Below are 26,099 nucleotides of genomic sequence, written 5' to 3'. Positions count from 1 at the left end.
TTCGAAAACATCAGAAAGACCAAAAAGGAGGGGGGCTAAGGATTTGTTGATGTAGTGTCTGTTGTGTTTGATTAATGGTGTTGTGATATGTCTGGTTTTAGTCTTTGGAGAGATGAAATGACACATGAAACAAGGCTGTGTTTTGAGTGAGAACCCCCGCAGAGAAACACCCTCCAACCATCATGTAGTTGCTGTAAAAATGTCAGCTGATGTGAGGCAGCTTTCCTGTGTTAATCACTCTGACAATCTGCCTTTCTGGGACATGAATATGTAAGTGACTGAGTCAGGAAGTTACAGTCGTTCGGTTTTGAGACCTCACTCAGTGGCCCATTCACGGCCAGTCAAAAGAGCCTTTGTAACCACTCTTAGTGCTTTTACAGCAGTGACTGAGCACGCTCCAGCTTGGAGTGTGGAGAGTTAGTGACAGCCGGTTAGAGGGGTGGAGTGGACGCCAATGTAGACACTACCTCATTACTGACGGGCAAAACAAACTGAACCCATACAAGTCAGAGCTATAAAAAGATATTGCTCACAAACGTATTAAAAAGCGTTGAAGTTTGGCTGATTTCAAACCATAGATATGACTATATGAAGTGCGAAGAGGTCTTCAGGATTTAAAATGTATCTGAGGTTAAAAAATAAAAAATAAAAAATGGATCAAAACAGGAATCACATTTAAGTTCTAAACTTGTTGTACACTGCCAAAAGAGCTCAAAAAGTATAAGTGTGAAATATCTTAGAAAAGGAAAGATTTCACCACCACTCTATTTTAAGTTATGCCAGAGGACTTATTTTGGGGTTTTTATTGAGTTATCAACAAAGTGATTCTCAGTTTCCCAAAAGAAGTCTTGATTTTTTAAATTTGGGGTTCAAAACTGCTCTTTTTAGTGAAAAGAATGCGTGACAAATTTTACAAAGATGACTCAAATTATTCTAAACCTCTGCCATATTTTGCCATTTATCAGCAAATTGGCAGCATCTTAATTCTGAATGAATGAATGTATTGATACAAATGTAGTTTTTTCCTTGATTCCAATAATTTGAAAAACCCCTCTGAACAAACTTTAGAGATTCAATATATAATGTATATAACACTTTATATTTAACAGATTGGTTTTCATGATTAATGTTCCACTTTTTCAAACTTTCACTTCACTGGAAAAACAGTTAAACCCTTTCCCCTTGAGAGATTTGTTCTTGGAGCTGATCCTGCACTCTGAACTTATTATGAAGGGAGACAAGCGATCATGGATCATTGAACTGTCACATTATTCTTACACAACACTGAAATGCCAGGACCTGGGAAAAGCTTGCATTGTGGTTTGATGGTGATTAAAACAAACTCTACTGACACCTTAGCAAGAAGGAAAAGAGGATCAAACACAAACCCCATCTCAGTGAACGTCCAAATCTGTTACAGTTTTGTTCCTAACTTTGAGAGGCCCCGATCACAAGGTCCAGACTGCAGAGAAGGCAGTCTGCTCCAATTCCTCTGGACCAGGTTGCCTTGATCTGACCAGACGAGCCAAGCCAAGAAAAATACCACCGGACAATCCTTTTTGTGCTCGACTTAAGCTCAAACATTCTCACAATCCTCGCTGCTCTTATTAGAAAGATCCGAGCATAAGTCTGCACTCGTTAACACTGTTATTGTGTAAAGATCAAGTCGATTAAGAAAGGATTCTTCTGTTTGACTAATGTTTATTTGCGGCTCTGACTAATGTGGATTACGTTAACCATTGTGAAATTAGCAGTTACTTTAGGAGACCTCTTTAAAGTGCAACTTTAGAACGTTACCACTTACAAAATGTCATATAACAGACCTTTTTCTACCTCGTTTTCTTTTCCAGCATAATTACTTCTCTTCCTTTCAAGACTTAGGTGGGATAAGGATTGCAGTCTGATCTTGCAGGAGCTGAGCAGTCTCCAGCCACATAACTCGTGACTCTATTGTTAACCGTTTGGCCTTTGAAGCACAGAAAGCTTTTCCAGTAGAAATGAGATTAGGTGGGAGCTCATATTGTGTTGTGCAGGCGCATTGTGTGTAGATATCGGATGAATTGTCTATGTCCCTTAAACAATGCTGCTGGTGAAAAATTGTAAACGCGTGTTTGGCAATAAATCAGGTGCTCCAATACAGAAAATCAGTGGCGTTTAGTCTGCTGGATCAGTGCTGCCCTCTTGTGGCCATTTGGGAAAACAAAACGTGCATCCAACTGATACTAGATTATTAAAATGTGTTTTTTCATTTAATATTACCATAGCCTAATACCTTTGAGGTAAATGATACCATGAAATCAAATGTTTGTTTGGCTCTGGTGATGGGATGCGTCTACCTGCCTGGTGAGTCTTGTTGGACTGCCGCTGCATTTCACTCCTGCCTCCCTGTCTAGTCCTCAAAATGCTAAGCTGCTTAATGCACATAAAATAAAACAATGTCAACAAAGATAAGTCCTCCATATGACAAAGTGCAAAAACTTTTTGACAAGCAATGGTTTTTATTTTTTATCTCACAAAGTTTGTTTACAAAAAGGAACGTCAAAAATAAAATTGTACCTATCTATTGCATGTCATGCTGGCAGTTTTAACTACATGCAGAAACAACAATAATAAAAACATTGATAATAATCATTACTGTACAATAAAAGAGGGATGATGTGGGGGCAAAAACATCGAAACTGAAAGTATAACACTCGTTCTGAAAAACAGACGCCTATAAAAGGTTGTTTGGTTTTTGTTTTTGTTGTTTTTGTTGTTTTTTTGATTCACCTGTATGTGCATGAGACTTAAACCAGGGTAAGGTAGAAAGGGATGTGTGAAACTGCATAGAGGCAGAGAAGAATTCTCTGCTCTAGAAAAGGGGGAGGAAAAAAATAGAAGGAAAAAAGAAGTGCAGTGTGCACTCTTGATATAACAAACACACATCCTCACATATTCAGTTAACCTGTACAGTTTGAAGACATTGAATATGCTTCATCTTCAATGTGGAAAACAACAGAAAAAAGCAACTACATGTAGAATTATCGCTGAACCTCATGGGATCCCTTAATTTGACCTGCTGTAAAAAAGTGAACTCTGAGGTATATGGCTTCATTTCATCCATCAACTTCATGAAGAAAAAAAAACAAGAGAAAGTATATTTTTTTGGAAAGCAGCAGGTGAAAGATATGTCAGGCGCAAGTCATGTACACATTCACGACTCTTTTCCAAACAGGAAGGAAGCAGGAATTAAGCACGCACTCTTTTATGTTTTGAAGAAATATTGAAATTTAGACTTGAGATAAGAAGAGGGAGATGAGTTGCAGAAGGTGACAGAAGTACAAAAAGTGTCTCAAACATGCAGTTTAACATGAATATGAAAAGTCAATTTAGTGTCCCTTTGGCTTTTTATCCAGTGCACTAAATTTGTTACCAAAAAAATGTTACAAGAATTCAGGTCCCTCGGCTTTCAGAGAAGGGTTTGAAATCCAGTTCATGTTTCTGTTGTCGAAGTCGGTGACGTCACATTGGCTGGTATGCGCGTAATGTGTGTGGAGGAAAGGTTCCTGGCTGGGCTCAGTCGGTGCTGACCTGCGTGACCTGTGCGTCGGCTGTCTGGTTAGTGGACTGAATGAACATTGGTTGGGTGAGCTCCTGTCCGGCCGGCATCGTCACCTGCTGAATCTGATACAACTGCTGCAAAACAGAGAGACGCAAAGGATGAAGACCAGAGTGTACCAAAGCCCTTTTCTTTTGTAGATTGTTTCAATAATAAACTATTTTTCTGCTCATAGTAGAAATGCTGTCAATTTTGTTCTAGTCCCATTTTTGTCTTCCTCTGATAAGACAAATGACGTTTCTGTCTGATGATATTTGTCAGTTAGTATCATCTAAATAAGTGTTCTGTTTTTATTAGGGTTGAATTCATTGCACTTTTTTTTAAACAAACTAATAACACTTAGTTTACATACAGCACATTGCAAGACCCGAATGAGGAAATGCAAAACTGCAACAACAAAAAAGCCCCCAAAAAAGGAGAAATATTGTGATTGTTACACAACAAAAACAATAACTGACTGACTTAAAATCATACTGTACTCAAAAGAACATCCTCTACAATCTAAGGAAAATATCCACAATGCTAAAAATTATTTAGGTTGATTTCATAGATGCCTTACCTCTACTGAATTCAGATTTCTGATAGTCAAGTATTGTTTTTTTAACCTCCAAATGCATTTTCAAACTTTTATATCACACTAAATCTTGATTCGTCTGTAGTGAGAACCAAACCAAACACAGAGAAAGGTTGTAGTTGGGAAAGGGTTACATTTTTTGTGCTATAACCCAATAATTTAGTCAATACATTTGTATATTTTCTTAAATATTTTGAACTTAAAACATGATTGGCGTTTAGACTTGTTCAGTTTCACCATCAAAGAGCCAACTCACAAGTTATCACTACGTCTTCAGATCAAACACTCTACACACATGAATTGTATTTGTTACCTGTCCGTCAGTAAACTGGTTGAACTGCTGCTGTGCTTGCTGTACCTCTTGTGTGATCTGAAAACACAAACAAGTTCAACTCAAATTAAAGTCTGAACAATATAAATGCTTGAACATCAGTCCATGTGTTTCATAAGTGGTATCTGTTTTTCTTCTGTGGGGTCGTGATTTACCTGCTGGGTGTTTGAGAGAGTCTGAATCTGTCCTTGGACCACTTGCGCCCCGGAAACTGGCTGAGCTAGTCGGATGTACTGCAGCTGACCAGTGTTTAGTTGCACCTGCACTCGGCCACCACAAGGGGGAGACAAAGTTCAGTTAGGAAAATAAGGTCATTCAAATGCAGAGGTCACAGCCATTTTCCTACTCTGAGAATCAAACACAAATCATTCACCCCTCTCGGGTGAGTCGTTAACTGTAAAACACACACTACATCACCCATTTAATCTGTTTTAACCAAATTCTTTCCACTCTTCCACTCATGTCTCTTTTATGCTTCATCTCCAACCTCTCCTATAATTGCTTCACTCCTATGATCTTTTGTTTATTTCCAGGCTGATATTCTCTCTCACCGGGATTTGCTGGATCTCTCCCGTGTTGGTGATGATCTGCTGCATGACCTGCATGGTCTGTCCTTGGGCTTGCGCGGTTTGAGCTTGACCCTGCGCAGCTGCAGCTTGAACAATCTGCACCTGTTGGCCCTCGCTCACCTGCATGGTCACGGGTGCACTCTGATGGAGAGAAAAGAAGAGGGCAAAAAGAAATAAGAGAGGAAGACAGGAGGAGGGGAAAACGTGGCGCAATAGTTGATAAACAAAAGTTGGTCAGGGCATGAAGTTTATGATTGACACACAGGAATCACTGACCTCCCTGAGAGACGACTTTAACCTCAGTTTTAAAAGTCTTTTAAATAATTATCAAGCAGGAAGGGAAGATGTTGAGCAAGAGGTGACTCAGCAGATTTTGTGGCCTCTCTTTCTCATCTGTCTGTCATACTATCTAGGGAAAAGCCACCTGATCTCACACTGCAGTCACCGCTACAGGCCTCCGCCATCAGAACAGGACAGAGTGTGTATGCAGCAGTCACCTCCATGCTTCTGTGTGTGTGTGCGTGAGCGTGTGTGTGTGGTTAGCAAACACATAAATGCGCGTGTGCATGCAAGTTTACCGTGATCGGTGTGCCCTGTGATTGCACCTGCACCTGCTGTAACTGCTGCATGGTGGCACCTTGCAGCATCTGATGGCCCGACAGAACAGGATGAGAGAATGAGAGAAAGACACGCAGTGAGAAAAGCAGCGATTGCAACAACTTAACATGAAGCGTGTGTGAGACAGCAAACAGTGACACAGAGCAGCAAATCAGGTTTAATGACATGTTTATGAATGATACGAGAAGCTGAGGTGAGAAACAGGAAGGAGAGAAATAATGGTAGTGTTTGGATGTATACATGTAAAGCATAGTGACATTTACAGCAGCTACAATTATATCAATAACTTTAAAAAACAGATTGTGGTGACCTTATTACCAAATGACACAGAAAGCTTCGTCTTTTCCTCAAATAAATAACGTTATCTTTTCTTTCTCTCTAATATAAAGCATTTCCACAATATTAACCTAATCTGATTTACTGAAAAAAGCATGTGTCTGGTGGGTAGTTGTAAGCCGACCAGCTGCAATTGACAGTGGCATCCTTTACACATCATGATGTGAAAAATAATAACAAGAGGGATAGGCGCAATTAAGCTGTTAGACAATAAAACTGATATCTTTCCCAGTGAACGCAAAAGTGAGGAGAATATCATGGTAACAAGGTTGCCATCTTTTTATCCACAGATAAAAAAGTAATTACAAAAACTCCGTAATTATAAAAATGTATGTTTTCTTTATTCCCTCAAGCCCAACCTTTAAAAAGCACTACCTTAAAAATAGCCTACAATGAGTCAAGGTGTCAGACTGTGACCTCCCTGCTCTCAGCGAGGACCGCAGCAGTAAACGGAGCTGGTGAATAAAGCTAAGCTAGGTCCTATTGCGTATGACAGCTCAGCTAAAGGCAGTGTGCTGAAGCAGCATGAAGCAGCACAGGACCCACGGCTACATGACAAGCAGCGACCATGCTGGCAGCAAAAGTAGCAGAAAAGGAGAACGCTCGGAGGAGAGACACTCGGAAAAATGTCTTGAAATGTATGAACATGTTTGGTGTTGAAAACAGTGGGATCCACTCACAAGCATTCACTACTCTGTGTTTGCCTGTTTACTGTTTCCACATGCGTGCATGTGTGTGGTAGAGACCTGGTTTCATTTTTTTAAACAGCTATTTATGTTTTTAGTTTCTGTCTCCTGATTTCCTTGAAACAGAAACACAGCAAAGTGATGAAGAGAAACAGTAAAAACAAAAAGGGTGACAAGTCTTTGATCAGCTTTTTTGAGAGTGAGGAAAATTAGGTTATTAAATTTTGGAGGCTATGGTGCTAAAAAAAAGTACATCAAAGGATTAGGGCCAGGTTAAGGATGAAAAAATCTGAGTTTATGAGCAAAAAACTGTGGAAGAATTAAGTCTTAATGATCAAGTTAGAAATTAATGAGAATAAACTCATCATTTAAATAGATTAAAGTCATATTAATAAGAAAGAAAGTCGTAAACCTATGAGATTTAGGACAGCACTAACTTATTATTTTTTCCTGTATTTATCAACATCTTATCACATTTCATAGAAGAAGAGATTGAAACTCTCTGCCTTGTGAGAGCGTTACCTCTACAGAGAGAGGGGATGCTTGTGTGTGATGTTTGCTGGGTGTCTTCTGAGGTTCAGTTTTTCCTGCTGGTGGGAGAGCTATCAGCTACTAAATGTGAGCTAAGACTAACATCAATAAAAACCTGGTATGATGACCTGAGTAACAAGCCTTTTTGCAGCATGAGACCCCAGACTGGGTGGGGTGAGAAAGCACTATGGGGGGTTACACTAAAGCAAACATGCACTCCACCATGATGTATCTCCTATTGAATATCAGTGCTGGATGTTAAGAATAATGGGCTCTTTTCCATTGTCTTAAATTCTGATGATATATCCAAGCTTCTTAAAACCTTTTTGTGCATCGTTTGAAACTGTGTGGAGGAGAAAAGCAAGGTGTTGGTGGTACCTGTCCTTGTTGAGGCTGTGCAATGATGATCTGTCCTGGCTGGATGGTCGTGGCTGCTTGTGCCCCCTGCTGCTGGGCCTGTTGTGTCCCCTGCACCTGCACAGCTCCAGGCTGCTGTGCTAGAGTGAAATAGTACTGCACCGGCTCGGCTGGAGCTACCGACTGACGCATCTCCTCCTGGAAATCACACACACACTCATTGGATGGGGCCTATCAGTCTATTACATCTCCATGAATTATTTTTGCAGGTGTAACGGTAGAGGAGGTCAGCACTGATAAATAACTGATGGGACGTGACCAGGGAAACGTAATGTAATCTTGACACAAGATCCATTACAGGCAAACATACTGGTCAATACCATTGACTGCAGGCCTGAGGGCAAGCTAAGCTGAACATTGCAATGTTTAATCCGTCAACAACTTACATAAAACAACATTATTACATATATCTGACTGTAGTGTCATAAAGATATACAAAAACTAGTGTGACACAGAAATGCTCCCTCTTAGGTGCAGCGTCAGAGTTACACAGGATTCATTTTACCCTGGACAGTTCAGTAGGTTAAATTCCTGCCGATACAGGGGGCTTGAACCCAGGTCTAACTATAATCACAGATAACATGGACACCAGTAAACACTGACCTGTGTCATCCTGCTTCATAACTGAGGAATGAACAGCACCCTGATGACGTTTCTCCATCACCAGAAGCGTAAACACCCCTCTCCCAGCTCCATGACAACACAGCTGAGAGTGTAGGATGTTTACATGCCCGGAGACAGTCTTCTTGACAACGAATTTAGATATCTCACTCCTCCATCTGGTATCCTACATGTGTCTATAGCACATCAAGATCCTGCTTGAGCTTAACCTTACTTTATACGATTGTTTTATGGAGAAAAAAAAATGGACATTTCATTATTTCTTGTTTATTCTAAAGCCATGTTTTTCTGACACCATTATTAAACTTTTGTCACCTCTGGGGTTACTGTTGCCTGTCAGAGGCAATAAGATGCTGCAAACATCCGACTGAAAGCTCTTGCTGTTCCAACCACAGCTTCCAGTCAAGGATGTTTACAACACCTCTAGTTTGCCAACAATAAAGAAGCTCCCAAGATGAAGACCAACAAAACCTGCTTTTTTTCTTATCCTGCTTTTTTCTTATGCTTTATTCGTTGTATGAGAAAGTTTGCTGTGCAGGAAATGAGGCAACCCCGTCACGGTGAGCTTCCCTACCTGTCGTTTAGGAGGCTTCAGGTCGTCCCGGGGCACGATGTCGATCAGGAAGTCAAACTGGTCGAACTTCGTTATTGCCATGGCGATGTCGTTCCTCTGTGGAGAGTCAAAGTGATGAGGTCAGACTTGCATTATGCTAATGCAATATATGCAGCAACCTATATATAACCATGCCTCGTGGCTTAAGGTCAACTCTCCCAGAATAACCACACGGGAAGCTGCTGGGGGGGAGAAATAAAGTTCCCGGTAGTACTGTAAGATGTTTTTGCTTTGAAAACTGATCTCACTGGAAGAAGGGATAAGTTTAGACCGGAAAGGAAAGTTATTCAGTGACTGTTTTTGATGAGATATTACACTGCGGATTAATTTTCAAGCAGAAGGCACTGAATATTTGCTGGTTCCAACTTCATGTCTTTTTTCTGTTGATCGTAAACTGAGTGAATTTTGGCAACTTGGGCTGTTAGCAACTTCAACGTCTCACCTCTGATCTGCACTAAGTACATATTTTCAAAATTGGCAGTTAGAATAAATATATATTTAATCATACATTGCAGGTTTTGAATTATTTAACACAAATTAAACAACCTTTTGTCGCTTATGGTAACCGGATTCATTCCCCTCAGCACCATCATCATAAACCTTTGTGTGCACGCTTTGTGGACCTAAACAGGACTGGCTCTTTCCTCTCTCCATGAACGTAGCCTCTGCTGTTACACTCCTTCCTATATCCACAGCAGTGCGCTGTCTCGGTGGAATTTTCCACAGGATATTGGCTGTCAGGACCCCCTATTGTGGCCCTCCCTGCACTAGAGGCTATTTATAGGAGCTTGATTAATATCTGGCAACACCAGGTCACATCTACACTTGTTCTATTGATGAGTGTTGCTATGGTGATTCCAACTGGCGTGCCCTCTTCTATGTGAGGGTGCTGCTTTAACTCACTTAGGCGCAAGAAAATCTCATATTCACGGGGGTCACACGTACCTTGTGCGTCATGTGTGGTGTAAAATGTAATTAACATGTAAACATGCAGGGTAAATTAAGTTTCTATTTAAAGCAGCGAGCGCAGAGAGCAGGAGGTTAATGCTAAAAAAAGGAGGATAAGTCGAGACAACAGCGGAGTGAACACACTTCCAAAGTAGGTCTGCTCTAAAAGACTAGCTGTGATGAAAATGATAACAGTTTCTGTTTCTACCTGTTTGGCATCCACACACATATCCATGGACGGCTAATCTCTCAGAGGTATGTGAATGGATAAAGTCGACTTAAGGGCTTTCATGTTCTGCTCCACAGTCCCCCCCCCCCACTCTTGATGTTCAGGTGAGACAAGCTCTTGTTTGATTTTTCCCAAACGCTTTCTCCCGCTCTCTGCTTCCTTTTACCCCCTAACATCTTTCCAGAGTCCATTTTATTTAAGTTTAGGACAGCAGAGCAGGCAATATGGCACCGGAGGGAAAAGTGGGTCAAAGGCACCCGCCTGGCTTTGCTTTCAAAGTCAACGGAGGGAGAAAGAGCTCAGAGGAGGGATAGTCCTCAAGGGGATGCTGGTATGGGGCCTCTGCTTGTGTACACATACAGTCACTTTGTTATAGAAAGCAGCAAAGCAAAAACACAGTCGACATGATGCAAGGGTGTGGGTGAAAGTATGGCAGAAATGTACAAAAAAAGGAAGAGTGAGTGAAATTATCACAGCTGATGTCAACCCCAAAAAAGACACGACAGTAGTCAGCTGTTAAAGCTTGATCTGAAAGTACAAGACATGGAGGGAAAAAAGAAGAAGACATCTCTTTAAAAGTGTCTGACCTGTAGTGTGCGCCTTTTGTTGTCCTCTGTGTGGATCCACGCTCTGAGGGTGAGCTCTGTGATAAAGATCTGAGCCGCCTTAGCAAACAGGACTGGAGCCTCAGCGCTGATCATCTGTAGAGAAGAGATGGAGTTACAACTGGTTAAAAAATAAAAACACCCACAGACCATCAAACATCAATCGCATAACAGCTACAACATGAATCACTGAGAACCTGAGCAACACATCACTGTGGTACATTAGCAGGTGCTGCAAAATAAGCAAGGACTACATTCATGTTTTAAAAAATACTCAATAACTGGTTTATATGCGTGTGTCAAAATGAAACGCTGCCTAAAAGACCTTTGCTGCTTAGAAGGGGGATTTCATTATCATTCACCAAAACCCACAAACATTTCCTCTTTTTGACAACAGCTGCAAGATAATATCAACCCTTTGTAACACCTCTTCAGGAGTAAAGCCACAGGTCAGCAGGCCTCTCGCAGGTAATTACTCGTCATACGAAATTACATTATACCTGCAGACAAAGCCGTGCAACAATGAGTGAAATACATGAGTACGTGGATTGTAAATTCACCCCGCGGCTCACACATACAGTGCAGTGAAAGCTGCTGCGTCACAGCTGACAGAAGGGTCTTGTCTTCAGATATGTTAGTGATCTGCTGATCTCTTTACCACTTTAAGCTGCTGCTTAACTCAGGCCATGTTGCTTTTGACACGATACACTGGAGCCACACTACACACATATGCACATAGATGCACTCTCCAGGACTCCTTATTCGGAGGCTATGCAAAGCTCTGTGGGAAAACCTGCTGTAATGGGAAAAAACTAGTACTTTCTCTGCATGCATTAGCTGATGAGTTCAAAGCACCTGACAAGTGTCAGAAAAAATTGCTTTGACTACAACTTAACTAAACTACTATACCTGAGCACTGTAAACTACTGCCAAAATCTCTGCAGCAGAAAACTGTTCAAACTTCAACAGCTACAATCAACTTATACATTCAATGGCCCACAAAGTGATGATAAAAGTTTTGCATGTTCCTTGAATGATGTGTGATTATTCCATTACGCTCACTATTAGTTTGCTTTTTACTCACAGACAGTTCTGAAAGCAAAGAGTTGATAATAATTTTCCATTATAAGACAGCAGACTATTCAGCGCACTGAAAAGTCTGAGCACACACAACAGGCCTGAAAGCAAGAGCTAAATGAAAACACAAAAATAAAGTACATTATCCATCAGGCTTTCAGACATTGAAAATTGTAAACTGCTGCAACCGCAATTCCATAAAAGTTGGCTGTTACATAAAACAGACATTTATAAAAACAGAATTTAAAGGTTGGCAAGTAATTTAAAGCATTTATTTAACTTAAAAGAGCGCAAAGACAACCAATCAAATGCTGAAACTTAGAAATGTTGTTTTATGAAAAATACATGCTCATTTAAAATGTAATGCCAACAACAGGTTTTAAAAAAAGCACATGTTTCCATTGTGTTGCATCACCTTTCTGTAAAGGTTGGGAACCCAGGATTCCAGTTTCTGATGTTTTGGAATAGAAACGATGTCCCATTCTTACCTGGATAGGATATCAGCTGCTCAACAGTCTTATTTTTTTTGTCTCATGATGCACCAAATGTGGTCAATGGCCAACAACTCGGGACAGCTGGACTGTCTGAGTGGATGGCAGTATATGCTGCACCGGAACCTGCATTCAGCACTTATGGTGCTTCCCCAGATGTGTAAGCTTACCCATCCCCATACCATCATGAATGCTGGTTTTGAAACTGTGCACTGTATGCAAGCTGAGGGGTCTCTCCTCTTTAGAGCAGAGGATGCAGCCTCCATAATTTCCAAAACAAATGAAGGTCAAACATTGATTGCTCAGACCACAGGACAGTTTGCCATTTTGCCTCAGTGCATGTTGGATAGGCTCAGGTCTAGAGTAGTCATTGGCATTTCTGGATCTTGTTCATGCATAGTTTTCTCTAGATGGTACAGTTTTAAACTACATTTGTGGGAGCAGCAACAAATGGGATTCATAGACAATGGATTTAGGAAGTGATTTTGAGCCCATGCAGTGACTTCCACTATAGAGTCATGTCTGTCTTTAATGCAGTGCTGCCTGAGGGCCCCGAAGATCACGTCCATCCAGTATTGGTTCTCATCTTTTTCCCTTTGTGCAGAGATTTCTCCAGATTCTGAGTATTTTCATGATATCATGTATTGCAGATGATGAAATCCCCAAATTCTTCTTAAAATAAAAAACAATTTTACACCGAGGAACATTATTCTGAAATTGTAAAACTATTTGCTAACACAGTCTCTCACAGAGTGGCGAACTTCCTGCCACTCTGGAATGACCTTGTCATGTTACCAACCTGTTGCAAATTAACCTGATCGGTTGGAAGACCTTCCTTCAGGTGTGTTTTCTAAGCATTACTCAAACTTTTCCATGTTTTGTTGTCCCCGTCCCAACTTTTTTTTAAAGTGTTGCTGGCATCAATTCTAAAATGAGCATAGATTTTAATAAAACCATAAACATTTTCAGTTTCAACATTTGATGTTGTCTTTGTCTTATTTTCAATAAATAAAATGTTTAAATGATTCAAAAAACATCAAATTCTGTTCTTAACATTTTACACAGCATCCCAACTTTTTGGAGTTGGGGTTGTAAAAATGGAAGAGGAATCAGAATAGGTACGAGGTAAAAGCCATGCAGTAATTTTTTAATCTTCTCTTTCAGTTATTCAAATTTACCAGGATGCAAAATCAGAATAATATGTTCTTTAAGAGTCTTGACTGAAACATGAAAGAGGTTAGAATTTTGAAAGTTGGTTAGAAGAGACAATTATTTGGAAATGTGTGTCAATGGGGTTGCTCTCTTACCTTCACATCCTCATCCAGCTTCATGATTTTTTTGATCCGGGCTAGAGGCAACTCCTGCACGCGAAAATCCTTCTAGAGAGAATAGAGGGGTGGTCAACCGAAACACGGATATACAACTCAAGAAAATCGTTTGCCTCAGTATTAGCATTTGTGTATTTCTGTATAGCGTACCACGGTGAGGTTCCTGATCTCCTCCATGACTCGGGGCCAGAAGGACTGCAGGGTTTGCTGGGCATCGCTGCCCCCGGCTCCAAACGCATCTGCAGACATCTTTTATTCTGTTGGAACAAGGAAGCAGACAGGAGAAAGCACATGTTAATCTTTAGAATATAAAATAAAAGACAGGATGTCACCACTCAGTCACCAAAGTCATGTTACAGAAAACAGTCAGTCCAAGGCAGACCCTGCTTCCCGTGTGTGACAACCATGCATCCTCTCATGGCCTGCTATTATAACACAATAAAATCAAAATAGAGCCTCAGCTGGCTTCTATTCTTGTTCTTGCGGGATGTTGACATACCCAGAAACACGCTGCTAGTCTAGCTGCACACTCCTTGATTATGAAGGGCTCTATCAACTTTAGCCAGGATAAAAGCTCCTCTACAAAAGAAAGCATGACGTGCAAATCAAAAGCTGCTGGTGACCCCACACACTGAAGACAACACTGTTATCATCGATCCAAAAAGACATGTCATTATTTTTGCACCAACTGCATTCCAGGCAGACACTTTAACACAAAAAGAGTTGTGAAATTAAGTAAACCAACTGTTTCAATACACACAAAGTGCTTCTCTGAGGGATCGGTTGGTCTGAAAGAGGATCCAGCAGGTTACTATGGCATGCCAGGAATCTGCTGGGGGAATATTGGCCGGCCTGTCTGAGCATGCAGAGCTCTGGAGTGTCTGGATCGCACTCTCCCTTTTATTCCTTACCTCAGTGAAAAGATTTGGCAGAGGGGAGAAGAAAAAAGAGACAAGGGTGGGTGGCGAGGCGAACAAGAGAGGAGTGTGTGGAGCTACTCAAGAGAGACATGGGGGGGGGCGTGTGTTTGTGTGTGTTGCTGAGGGAGGGGTAGTGCCTTGTCCAGTTCAGCATTAATCCAGCACTAAGACAAAGTGCCAAAGGCTTTATCAGGGGGAGGTAAGAGGGACGGACAAGGCCACCGTCAGACTGATGTGCAAACTAGCAAAGTGGGTCAAACAGGACAGAAAGAAGGAGACGGAGAATGAACGAAAAAGACTTGACAGAACAAAGAAAACGAGTATTGGAAGTGTGTGTGTGTGTGTGTGTGTGTGTGTGTGTGTGTGTGTGTGTGTGTGTGTGTGTGTGTGTGTGTGTGTGTGTGTGTGTGTGTGTGTGTGTGTGTGTGTGTGTGTGTGTGTGTGTATCTTCCTTTCTTTTCTCACTCTGGGCATGAATGGCTCCAGCTCTGGTCCAGCTAAAACAGCCTGACTCAAAAAAAACCTCCATCTAGTGAAGAGGATTGTTTGAACTTTGGATCTATGTCAGCACCCGTTTTCAAACCACTTAAATGCTGTTGTAAATATTTTACACGGATAAATCACTAATTCAGAAAGCAGACCCTCAACCTGATTGATTTTTGACAGGGGAGATTGCTTCCCTGGCAGTTGTGGAAGTTACTGAATAATAAAGAAGAAGCAACGCTGCATCCTGTTCTGTCGTTCAGTTTTGGACTGAGAGTAGCCTAAATCAATGAGACAGAATGGCAGCGGGGGGGTTGGCTTTATATAAATCAATCAGGCTGCTTGTAGCGATGGCATGCCGGGCGAGTGATTGACCTTGACTGCGCACCCCCCCTTCTCTGCCTGACGCTCCAGTGTCCAGTTGCGTTTCAAGGTTGATTGAAATCCTGCAGTCACTAGAACAGTCCCAGCATTCCATGGGACAGGAATGACTGATGGGAATTGTAGTTTTTTGTCCTCCGATGGGTGAAATGACCTCTGGCGGTATTTTTTGTATCGCACATCACCATGACCGTGCAAACAGGGTTACAAACAAACGCTAGTTTGAGACGCATGTCTTTGTCTTTTTCCATAATGAGTATTTAACCCTCTCTTGTCTGTATTTAATCTAGTGATCATTTTGCACAAGACACCCTCATGCATCTGTCTGCAGGCTTATGTGGTTCTGTTCCTAACTGGAGGCCTGATAAATAAAATAATAATAATAAGGCATTACCAACAACTGGGGCATCACAATTAATCGCAGCTTCAATGTTATCACAAAATGAGCACTCCTTGTCTGCTCTCACACATACCTCACTTCTCTTCAATATGCACCTACTCTTTGAAACAGAGCTATTATTTAAGATTACACACACCCCCCTCCAACCCCCCTTTCTCTGACCCCATAACCTTCAATCTAAACACACCGCCACACACTAACCACAGCAGCAGAAGGGAGGAGGAGGAGGGTGTCAGTGTGTGAGATGAAATGAGAAAGCAGGTGTGGCTAAAACGTGAGCAAGGGGGGAAAAAATGAAACAGAACAACATATGTTTGAGAGAGGAGAAGGAGGGCTAAGTATCAACATGCCCTTGAGCATTACTCCTCCAGCTAGCTAGCTGGCATGCTCGACCAGAAAATGCTGATATATTACCATATTTCCCAGGGCTTTGCATCGATGGAAAGTTTGCGTGGGAGCCGGCTGATGTCTGAGACACGAGTGCAGAGCAAAAATGTCTTTTGCTGACTTCTGCAACACCTTCTAAGGTCTGGGTCTAGACGAGTCAAACAATCACTCTGTGCGGGGCTATCTGCTGCACAAAGAAAATCCACAGTGGAACTCCCCAAAAGCTAATAAATGTCAACTTTATAAAGCTGTAAAAGGTCTGGAGGCTGATGCAGAGAGAGCTGGTCTCAAGATGGTTTGTTTTATCTGCAGCGATAAGCACAATTTGCCTCTGTTCTTTCAGTTCTACCATCTTAAGCACGCTTTGAATTGCTTTACAATAGAAAATCTTTACAAAGTAGACTGTTAAAGTTTGTATAAGTGTCTGCAGATATCGTGAATGCTCTGTTCTTCCTCGTGGGTTTGTTTTTCTGGAAAATATCATGTTGTATTGTGATGAAGCTGCTCTGTTGGGGTGTATTGTTATGTTTTGTATCATTTTTTGTGTGTGTGCTATGCATAGATTCTCTCCCCTGCGCATTTGTTGTCCTTCATCGGGTCATCAAGAAAGAGATATGCCGGTGTTGGATTTCCGACCAACTCTGCTGTGTTTGTGTGTCTGTAAGGACAAATCCGATCTCTGCTTTGTCGATGTAGTCCAACACAGCACCTTCCTCCTTCAGCGGCTCTGCATCTGCCTTCCTGCCCATTTCCCAGCTCTTTGTCATTTGTAGGTGTGTGTCCTCCTGTTCTGTCTAACTCACTTTCACCTGATCCCCCTCTTCCAACTTCTCTCAGAAAGTCGATGCTGCTCCGTTTCCAGCAGCTGAATCAGCGCTAATGTTGTACAGCAAAGCCCCCGTTCTGTTTCTCCCTCTCTCTCGCCCTCCCCTCCCTGTCTCGCTCACTCATTGGCACGTCACATCAAGTGGCCACTCACAGCAGCATCAGGGACGCGCTCCAACTCTGACATCACACCACTTTACATGAGCCTTCAATTCCTGTTCAAATAAACCTGATAGCTGCACAGGCAGAGAGGCAAGAGAGCGGAAAAAGACAACAGGATAGTATCACTTAGCCATCTGCCAATTTATTCGCTCTTTGAGATCAGTAAAAGAGCACGAAGAGGGCAACGAGGCAACGCAAAACTTTGAGTGTCAAACTCTGCACAAAGACAGGGTTAAAAGACAGAGTACAGCTGAACAGAAAGACCTTATGGCTCTTTGGTTAGGTGAAATGTTCCTTAGTTAATTACTCCCTTAATGGCCCAACAATTTGCATAAATTGAGCTTTCTGCTGAGTGTTTGATCGAGCTAAGGGCTAAGCAGTTAAGGCCACCCTAAAGGCCTAACTGTGAGCTCCTCCTTGAGGTGTTTGGGAATCACATTGTCTTCACTATGCTGAATCTCATCCCTGATCTCTCCCTTAAGCAGAACTGACACCTCACACTGATGCAGATGAGCAGTGAGAGGACCACCTGACATCATCTATCAGGAAAGACACATATGTGTAAATGTGTTATAATCTGCAATAAATGTGTATGTGTGAATTATCTCTTGAAACAAGTTCACAGGTTAGAGTCAAGAGATTAACATGTTAGACAATATTGGATCCTGGTTGGAAGCACAGACAGTCTCAGTGGTGTTTCCCATTGGTCTCTGAAACAGAGTTTTGAAGCCCAATGGTGGCTGTTGCCATATTGGACGCGCTGACTTCACCTAACATTTGGTAGCAACAAGTCTCCTACAGCTACAATGTGCCCTCTTAGCCACTCCCCTTATTATTAAGACTTATTATGCAAAACCTGGAACCTCAATATCCTAAAAACCGACTTTAGTACCAGGATGTAAATGTTTTTCATTCTGTGGTGTTATAATGATCATTTTAACATGGGTGTTAATTGGGTCTCATTGGCTTTTGGAGCCAGCCTCCAGTGGACGCTCTAGGAAATGCAGTTTTTAGCATTTTAGCATTGGTTTTAATTTTCAATATCTGAGTTTGCTGCTTTTATGGAAGTTGTTCTTTCTATGCAGATTTTGCACCAATTATTTGTTAAGATGATTTCAAGAAGGTTGCTCAAAATTCAACTGGAAGATTAAAGAAAACTGAAAAATCAGGGCAAAGTAAAAACAACTCTGCTGTTACTGATAGTTCTTACTCTGAAGCTGGTCCATATCGGCTAACCAAGCATCAGTCAGGCCCAAATTATCACTGTTGCCACTTTAGATCAAATGCCTGACTGTTTTATCCTTAATGCTAGTAAATCCTCTAAAAACTAAAAGATACATTTTGTATACAAACATTTAAACTCACTCCTACTCATTTATTTTAACAGTTTTTTTCATAAATGAAAGAAGTTCAGGTAGTTTTGTAGCCAAAGTTACTTTATATAACGCCTGATTGCTCAAGTATGACTACTAGTGTATAACATGGACACAAGAAAATAATAAAAAAATTCTATTAAACAATGATAGATAAAGGGGGTGAAACTATAAAGTCATACTGTCACTTGACATAATGAACCTTATACTAGAGTTGTCACATCACCACAATTTGAAGTTTCGTTATGATACCAGTAAAAGTGAAAGGATCGACACCTCCAGTGCACCAGCTATCTTTTCTTTATTCATTAGCACACTGCAAATAGGGCTGCTTTTAGAAAGAGCCGCAGAACTGACACCAACATTCAACACACTGATAAGTAACCTGTTGTTTTCTGTTCCACTGCTTTGTTTTCATTAGTGGTGCTTGTTCTCTCTGATATATCTCGAACACCTCTCTCGCAATAATGACGATTTTTCCTACTTCTCAATCCAATCTAATGCAAAACTAAAGCCCTGTTTTGTTTTAAAGCTCATGGTATTGAAAAGTAACCGAGTATCGAACATTTGGACAACCTTACCTTAAGTGTAGTTCCTAATCATGGTGCCTCACAGTTCAAACTCTTATCGTGCTGTTCAAACAGCAAACATGTATCCACACAAACTGCTTTCCACCACGTTTCACTACAAATGATGAAATCCACAGAAAGACGTCTTTTTTTGTTTGATATCATGGCGCCGGCTGTGTGATAAGTTCTACTGCGCCGACATGATGTCTTCAGTAAGAGGTCAGTTTTCCACATGCTGCTGTGTGAAACTGTGTGTGATGCAGAGTGAGCAGTTCAGCAGGAAGGTCACTAAAGGTTAATGTCTGCTGCATTTCAACTGGCCTCCTAAGCAGAAAAACAAGTGAAACACTGTCTGCACTACATACAGTCATGTAAACTAGGATTTATCATTACACTGATGACATTATGGATCATATTTTAAACATTCATTAGGTCACTTTTGTACCTGAATGAAAGGGGAAGCAGAGGCAGCCCAGATGTCAGATGTCATATTGACTAACATATTGGTAATGATAGCTCTCGATTAAAAGATGTAATTACAAATTCTGAGCTATGTTTGTGTTCACCTTGATGAACCCATTGACAAATACCACTCAGGAACGAACTGGCATGGTTTCAGTAAGCAGGGTAAATGATCTACTCGAGCAAAACAAAAAACAAGAAGTTCTCAGCCAGGAATTACAGATTAACTCCTGATACACACGCTCAACGTTCTCACAGATGTTGCCAGAAGTGTTTGGAGATTAAAATTTAAAAAACTGACAGGGTTATGAGAACGTACAGGCTCGCTGTGACCTGCAGTGCAACATCCCTTCAACGCCGCTGGACGGAACCGGCTGACCGAACGGCCCTGCAAACTTTGCCCTTGGTTCTGCTTCAAGCCAACTCCAGGAAGTGCTAGTCACTGATCTCCCAAGGTCATTCAACAGAGGAGAGAGAGAGAGAGAGAGAGAGAGAGAGAGAGAGAGAGAGAGAGAGAGAGAGAGAGAGAGAGAGAGAGAGAGAGAGAGAGAGAGACAGAGAGAGAGAGAGAGAGAGAGAGGGAGAGGGAGAGAGAGAAACCAGAGAGGGAGGAGGGAGAGATGAAAGAGAAAAGGGGGAGGGAGAGAAGGGGGGAGGATAGAAAAAAGGGACAGGTTTTTCAACTTTCGCTGCAGCACTTAAGTGACCCCAGTGGTGGTGGCTGTGTGCTATATAGGAAGCTAAATAAAAACATCACATACTGTACATGTTAGTCTGTTATCCTCCTCTGAGTTTCCCTTCCTCTGTGTCCTCTCATCTCCTCTCTACATGCTTCCTTCTTCTCGGTGCTGACGGAGAGACTGCAGGAGCCAATCTCACATTCCAGTGACCTTCATCCAGTGCTAGGCCCGGTCTGTGGCGTCAAAGTGGGCAGGGCTAAAGCTACCTGCATATTACATGCTGGAGCACAGCTGACTCCCCCCCTGGCTGCCCACACAGTCTTTAGTGACAGTGTACACATGTATAAACACATGAGGAGGGGGACAAGGGCAAAAGAGTGAATGCTCAGGACTACTGGTCACCTCAGCGGTAAGCTGAAAGGCCCGACGATGTCTCAGTAGTTTGTTGGTTTGTGTACGTTTAGCTTCCTGTTGTTACAATACGAGGCACAAATGATATTCAAATCTCATGCAGACAGCAGCCAACCCTGGGATTTGGCAGCAAGGGCTTCAACTTAAGAGTTATTTTTAGTCTCCCTCTCTCAATCTCTCACACACTCTCTCTCTCTTTCCCCAACGGGACTTTGTTTTGTCAAAGGCACCAATGGAAACTTTCAATTAGGGAACAAGGGAGGGGAGAGAAAGGGAGTCAGAGGCAAGTGAGATAAGAGGCGCCCTCCAAAGATTCCATCAGAAGAGATCAGATCAAACTATTAGCCTCCTCTGCCCCTGGAGCTGACAGGCTGACAGTACGTCCCATCTGGGCGTCTGGCACTGTCAGGGTGGGGGCCTGGGGGGTCCTGAGGTCACTGCAACCAGCTGCACCTCCACCCCTGGGGACCTCTGACACCAAAAGTGACAGCGACACAGAAAGAGATTCTCCCAGAGTCCTATGAGTTCAACGAATATCCTTTTCAACATGGATATCATCTTTGCTGCTCAGTTCTGCGTCACTGTCTGGCGCTGGCGTGTAAACAAGGACATCCGTTGGAAAAGCAGGGTCCGGACTAGCACCCCCGAGCAAAAAGCAGCAACAGGCCCCGGAGATATCAGCACCACTGAGGCAGTGAAGTGCATCCAACACAGGCATGAAGAAGTTAACTTTCATCTAAAGCAGCGCACTTGGAAGGTGTTGGATTGTGCATCGGTCTAAAGTCGGAACACAACAAGTGACAGCCAAAGCAGACGGACTTCACTCTATAATGTTCAACTCAAAGATGATTCGAAACATGACAAACACGCCAAATGGACAACAATTGCACTTTTTAAAACCACCATCTATTATGTAAAAATGTCAATGTTATACTGAAGTGATAGCTGAAGGACATGGATGAGGGACACACACACACACACACAGGCGCGCACACACACACACAGGCGCGCGCACACACACACACACACAGGCGCGCGCGCGCACACACACACACACACACACACACACACACACACACAGGCACACAAAACACACAACTCCAATCTTCCGAGGAGAGTACTATAGGACAGGAAGGGAGGGGGTTGAGGACGGCAGCAAAGGACAGACACCGTCTCATCACTGCAGAGCGTGATGAAGACAGAAAGTGATTAGAGTCGAGCAATTTACTCAGAAACTCAAAGATTAAACATACTTGATGGGTCTTCTCTCTGTGCGTGCTGTCAGCAGTCAGACTTACCCCTGTGCCCTTCATGGTGAGCGGTCTGCCCCGTCCAAGCGGAGTAAAACAGGGGAGACAGACAGTTCTGTCCAAGTCTCCTTGGGAGCAGCAGGAAGAAGAAGAAGAGGCACAGAGGTTGACTGAAAAACTCTCTCAGTGTTCCTCCACTTCCTCCGGTTCCCTGATCGTATCAACAGACAAAAAGCACTCTGGCTCCATTGGACGGCTTTAAAAAAGGACTCTCAGCCTGGACATACAGAGAAGAGCAACCCCCCCCCCCCCCCCCCCCCTCTCTCTTCTACCCCTCCCCCCTTCTCTCTTCCACTCTCCCTTTACACATTGCCCCGTCTCCTTCAGCAGCCCCTCAACGTCCTCCTGCTGCCCAAACACACAGCCCCGTCTCTGACCAAGTCCCTCTCAACTCACTGACCTTCTCTCTCTCTTTCTCTTTCTCTTTCTTTTCTACTCTCTCACCCCTCTACCTCTCTCTCTCCCTAGCCAGTGACCCCGTGCGTTTGTCTTTGAGTTGACCCCTGGCCCCAGCGCAGAGAAAAGAGGGTGAAGGGTGGGGGGATAGAAAGCCAACACAGCAGCAGGGCAACAGCAGGCGAGCAGGACAGCGGCAACTCCCGACTCGCAGACAAAAATCTCCAGCCTCCTTCCCCTTTAACATTCAGGAGTAATCAATCTAGCATGCTACATGATACTCAAACCCCGCCTCTCAGCCGGCTCCCACCTCACTCTCACACTCTCAGCCAATGAAAAAACAAGGTCCTCCTAAGCTATTGGATGCAGCACACACCAATCGGCCCTGACACATCCCCTGCTCCTCCCCTTTCCTCAGCCCGGCCCCCTTTCACTGACAGCCAACTTCCTGCTCTAAGTTACCTTGAGCTGCAGGATAGGGGTCAGGGGAAAGAAAAGAGGAAGAAAGAGTAGAGGGGGAAAAGGGGGAAAAACAGCAAATAAAGTTGCAGAAAGCTCTTCAGGGGGGGGAGTGTGCGAGCGCGTTCTAGCTGTGGCTTGCCTCGGCATTGTTTGTCCTCAGGCGGTCCCTGCCTCTCTGTCCGCTGCTGGATGGATGAGAAAGGTTCCACAGAGCTGCTCTCTGACAACTGCTCTCTGCTTATTTACAATGTCAAACTAAATGTCTCCCTCGGCCCCGCCTCCTCTCTGCCGCTACAGGCTGTAAAGAGCGGTGATGCAGGCAGCCGGGGCGGCCCTCACTGGCTGACACAAGTGCCAGAATAGATGCCGCATGTTGCATCCACATGATTTAAAGTACAAAAGCATACTGGGCAGACTCGCTGTCTCATACGTGCGCACAGGTAGGCATGGACGTCCACGCACACGTACACGTTTTGTCCTTGCATTCTCATTCATCCTTGCTCACAGTCAGAAAGACACACTGCACTCATCCAGCCTCTGATCAGCCCATCTATTACCAATAGATTAATTGAACAGTTAATATTATGTATGCTCATAAGGTCCACACTCATTATACACTTAGAATAAGGATGAATTAACTCACAGGGACACTTTGTTATGCAACTAACCGCAGCCACAACATTAATCCAATGACACCCTCTTTAAGGTATCAATCAAATTTACACAATAACTAGTCGCTGCAGAACGGATCACAGCATCATGATCTGTTCTGCAGCGACTTTGCACAAAATCAGCTGACTGGTAAAGTCAGCCGAGGGAGGAGAGATAAAGAAAAGAGAGTTTTATTCTCATCCTATTTGTGGCTAAACAAGAAGACCCAAGAGATGTGGGTCCAAGTCTGTCAACAAGGACATTGTTGTCTTGACCCCAAAAAAACTATGCTCACAGCAACTTCCACTATCAAAGCGTCATCAAAAAAACACACGTCAGCAATGTCACACAATGCCCTTCTTGTTAACATCCTGCTGGTTCGATGTGTAGACTTTTGACACAGTAACCTTCACTATAACACACTAAGATAGGACACTGCTGTCATATGCTTAACCCGCTAGTCTTAAAATGTAATGTACCACACACTTATTTCACTCCTCTTATGTAAACTCATGTATATAGATCCAGTATTATACAGAAAAAAGAGTGTCTACGAATGACAGAAGCTGATGTCATGGTTATGATATCTGGTCTCAAACTGATACTTTAGACAAAAGATGTAGATATAATCACTCAACTGCGAGAGGTAGAAAGAGATAACCTGTCCCATCAATGAAAAACCCAGAGGGGGAGGGGAACCGGGAGGATGGAGAAGGACAGAGAGGAGAGCTTTCACAGGATGGGAGGGGGCGAGAGCACCAGATAGAGACTCAGGAGAAACAAAGCTAAATGTTCCCTTTTCTATTTTTGAGAGGAGCATTGGGACAAGAGCAGGTACTACAGCCATCCAGTTAATGATTAGAGTTGAGCTGCACAAAGATTAATCTCTCCACCATGGCTGCCATGCCAAAGCAGCTCTGTCTCTCTCTCTCTCTCTCTCTCTCTCTCTGTAGGTGTATGCTGGCTACCCAAAATGCCTCAGTAATGACACTTGGCAAGGTCACCATACAAATGAGACCTTCCCATGACCTGTGCTGCCCGTAGCAGGGACATGTTTGCTCTCACTGACACTATTTAGAGATAAACATGCATTGGCCAGACTATGGGTTTCATAAACACACAGAACCCTCAGGGTAGCAGGGCCTAGCCATGCATTCACCCTGAAAACGGGAAAATGCATGCACACCTGCAAGGCTGAATGGTTCGGGTAACTCACTTTAAGTTCCCTCAATATATGCCTGACCCTTATTCTGCATAGTAGGAATGCACCTACAATATTATACATGAATAAGAATAGAACAAATACGTCTTCTTTCAGGGTAAATACTGGAACTATGAGCATGAAAGGCTGCAAGACTGTAAACTAACTGTCTCCAGTTCTAATAATAATGTGAAATGCTGAAGCATCTTTAAAAAACTTCGGATTGTTTGAGTTTCAGTGCAACTTTGATATAAAAAAAAAAGCATATTGCAGTGATCACATCGACGTGCTGTGAAATAGTTTTGACATGGTTGAAATAAAGCTATGACCATCGGTTTTATTGGTCTGAGAAGAGAAATGTTGCTCACACTGACCTGTAAATGAAAACAAAAAAACCTCACTTTATATTTTATTATCGACATGATGTTGTCCGGAAAAAGATGTAGGGCAACTTTGCTCCTGAATGTGTGTTCCTTTAATACTATGTTGCAAACTAGGCTGCAAACTAGGCTGCAGTGATATATTTTATAAGACTGTTTGGGGGAACAAAGGCAGACGGCTGCTTTGCTACATGAAGAGTAGCGATAGCACACACGCGTCAGTATTTTATCAATAGCCCTCGGGTTGTTTAAAATACGCCAAAATGTTAAAATTATCTGGAGACACAAACAATGAAATGCCGGACAACAGCCTAGAGTTAAGCATCCGTACCTAACGCTGATGATGTTATCTCGTGTCTGTGACCTAAGTTAATGTTAGCTTAATGGAGATGCACAGTTGTGCCTTGTGTACAGCACAGGTGACCATCCGCAGTGTGAGTCTAATTTTAATCACCTATGGACAAGGAGTCGTCCCGTCATATGAAAGTTTGCAAAGCTTTCCAAAGCTATGAAGAAACAGTCTAACCAATAAAGACAACGTTTGGATCTGTCCTTCAGACCAATCAAACCTCGGACTAGATTCCACCAATCAAGGTTTTTAGGGCTAAGTTCGTTCTGCTACTGTCGCCATTCGGGCCCCGCATGAAATAGCCAAGCCGTTTGACAAGCATACGAGCTTGAGCCAACATGGAGGACACAAAACACCAGTTTCCTGGCCGCCCGTGATCCCTTCAGCGGGCCACCAATAAGCGCCTCAGAGAGCGGGGAGGGAAATGGCGCCTATGTTCATCTTTCAAAACAATCGTCTATTGGTCAAGAACAGCAAATGAAAAGAGCGAACTGATAGCTACGGCCTCCGCCCCACGTGGATGCCTTTCTTGTTAGCGCTAAGTACACAGATGAATTTTAATTTTTGACTTACTTTGTTTTACGGGTTCGAAGTGAAGTCCGGCTCAGCGTATTATTTATTTTATTTAGCTAGCAAGGGGAAACAAGATGGCTGCTTCTCGAACCGGAAAGAGTTAGATACACAAACGTGATGACGTTGCCTCTACGTCCCCTTGAGTGAGGACG

General features: G+C 42.8%; 1 protein-coding gene across 5 annotated transcripts; it reads right to left on the bottom strand.

Annotated features, from left to right (window-relative positions):
* Positions 1-2,475: 2,475 nt before the first annotated feature.
* Positions 2,476-26,091, bottom strand: nfyc (nuclear transcription factor Y, gamma). 5 transcript variants are annotated; one of them, XM_034704908.1, is made up of 11 exons: positions 25,948-26,090; positions 13,723-13,829; positions 13,552-13,623; positions 10,659-10,772; positions 8,856-8,951; positions 7,622-7,798; positions 5,651-5,719; positions 5,055-5,213; positions 4,659-4,763; positions 4,486-4,542; positions 2,476-3,675 (listed from the first exon to the last, which is right to left on the bottom strand). In XM_034704908.1, exons 2-11 carry the CDS (start codon positions 13,819-13,821, stop codon positions 3,556-3,558), a joined length of 1,068 nt encoding a protein of 355 aa, XP_034560799.1. In that variant the 5' UTR covers positions 13,822-13,829; positions 25,948-26,090; the 3' UTR covers positions 2,476-3,555. The 5 variants fall into 5 exon arrangements, with proteins under 5 accessions (XP_034560799.1, XP_034560801.1, XP_034560800.1 ...); XM_034704910.1 differs by having other exon boundaries at positions 13,552-13,620; positions 25,948-26,089; XM_034704909.1 differs by lacking the exon at positions 25,948-26,090 and adding an exon at positions 21,924-22,101.
* Between the last annotated feature and the right edge of the window lie 8 nt (positions 26,092-26,099).

The sequence above is a fragment of the Notolabrus celidotus genome, chromosome 16 (genome assembly GCF_009762535.1).
Source record: "Notolabrus celidotus isolate fNotCel1 chromosome 16, fNotCel1.pri, whole genome shotgun sequence".
NCBI classification, from domain to species: Eukaryota; Metazoa; Chordata; class Actinopteri; order Labriformes; family Labridae; genus Notolabrus; species Notolabrus celidotus.
This window is presented reverse-complemented; position numbering and strand designations above follow the sequence as displayed.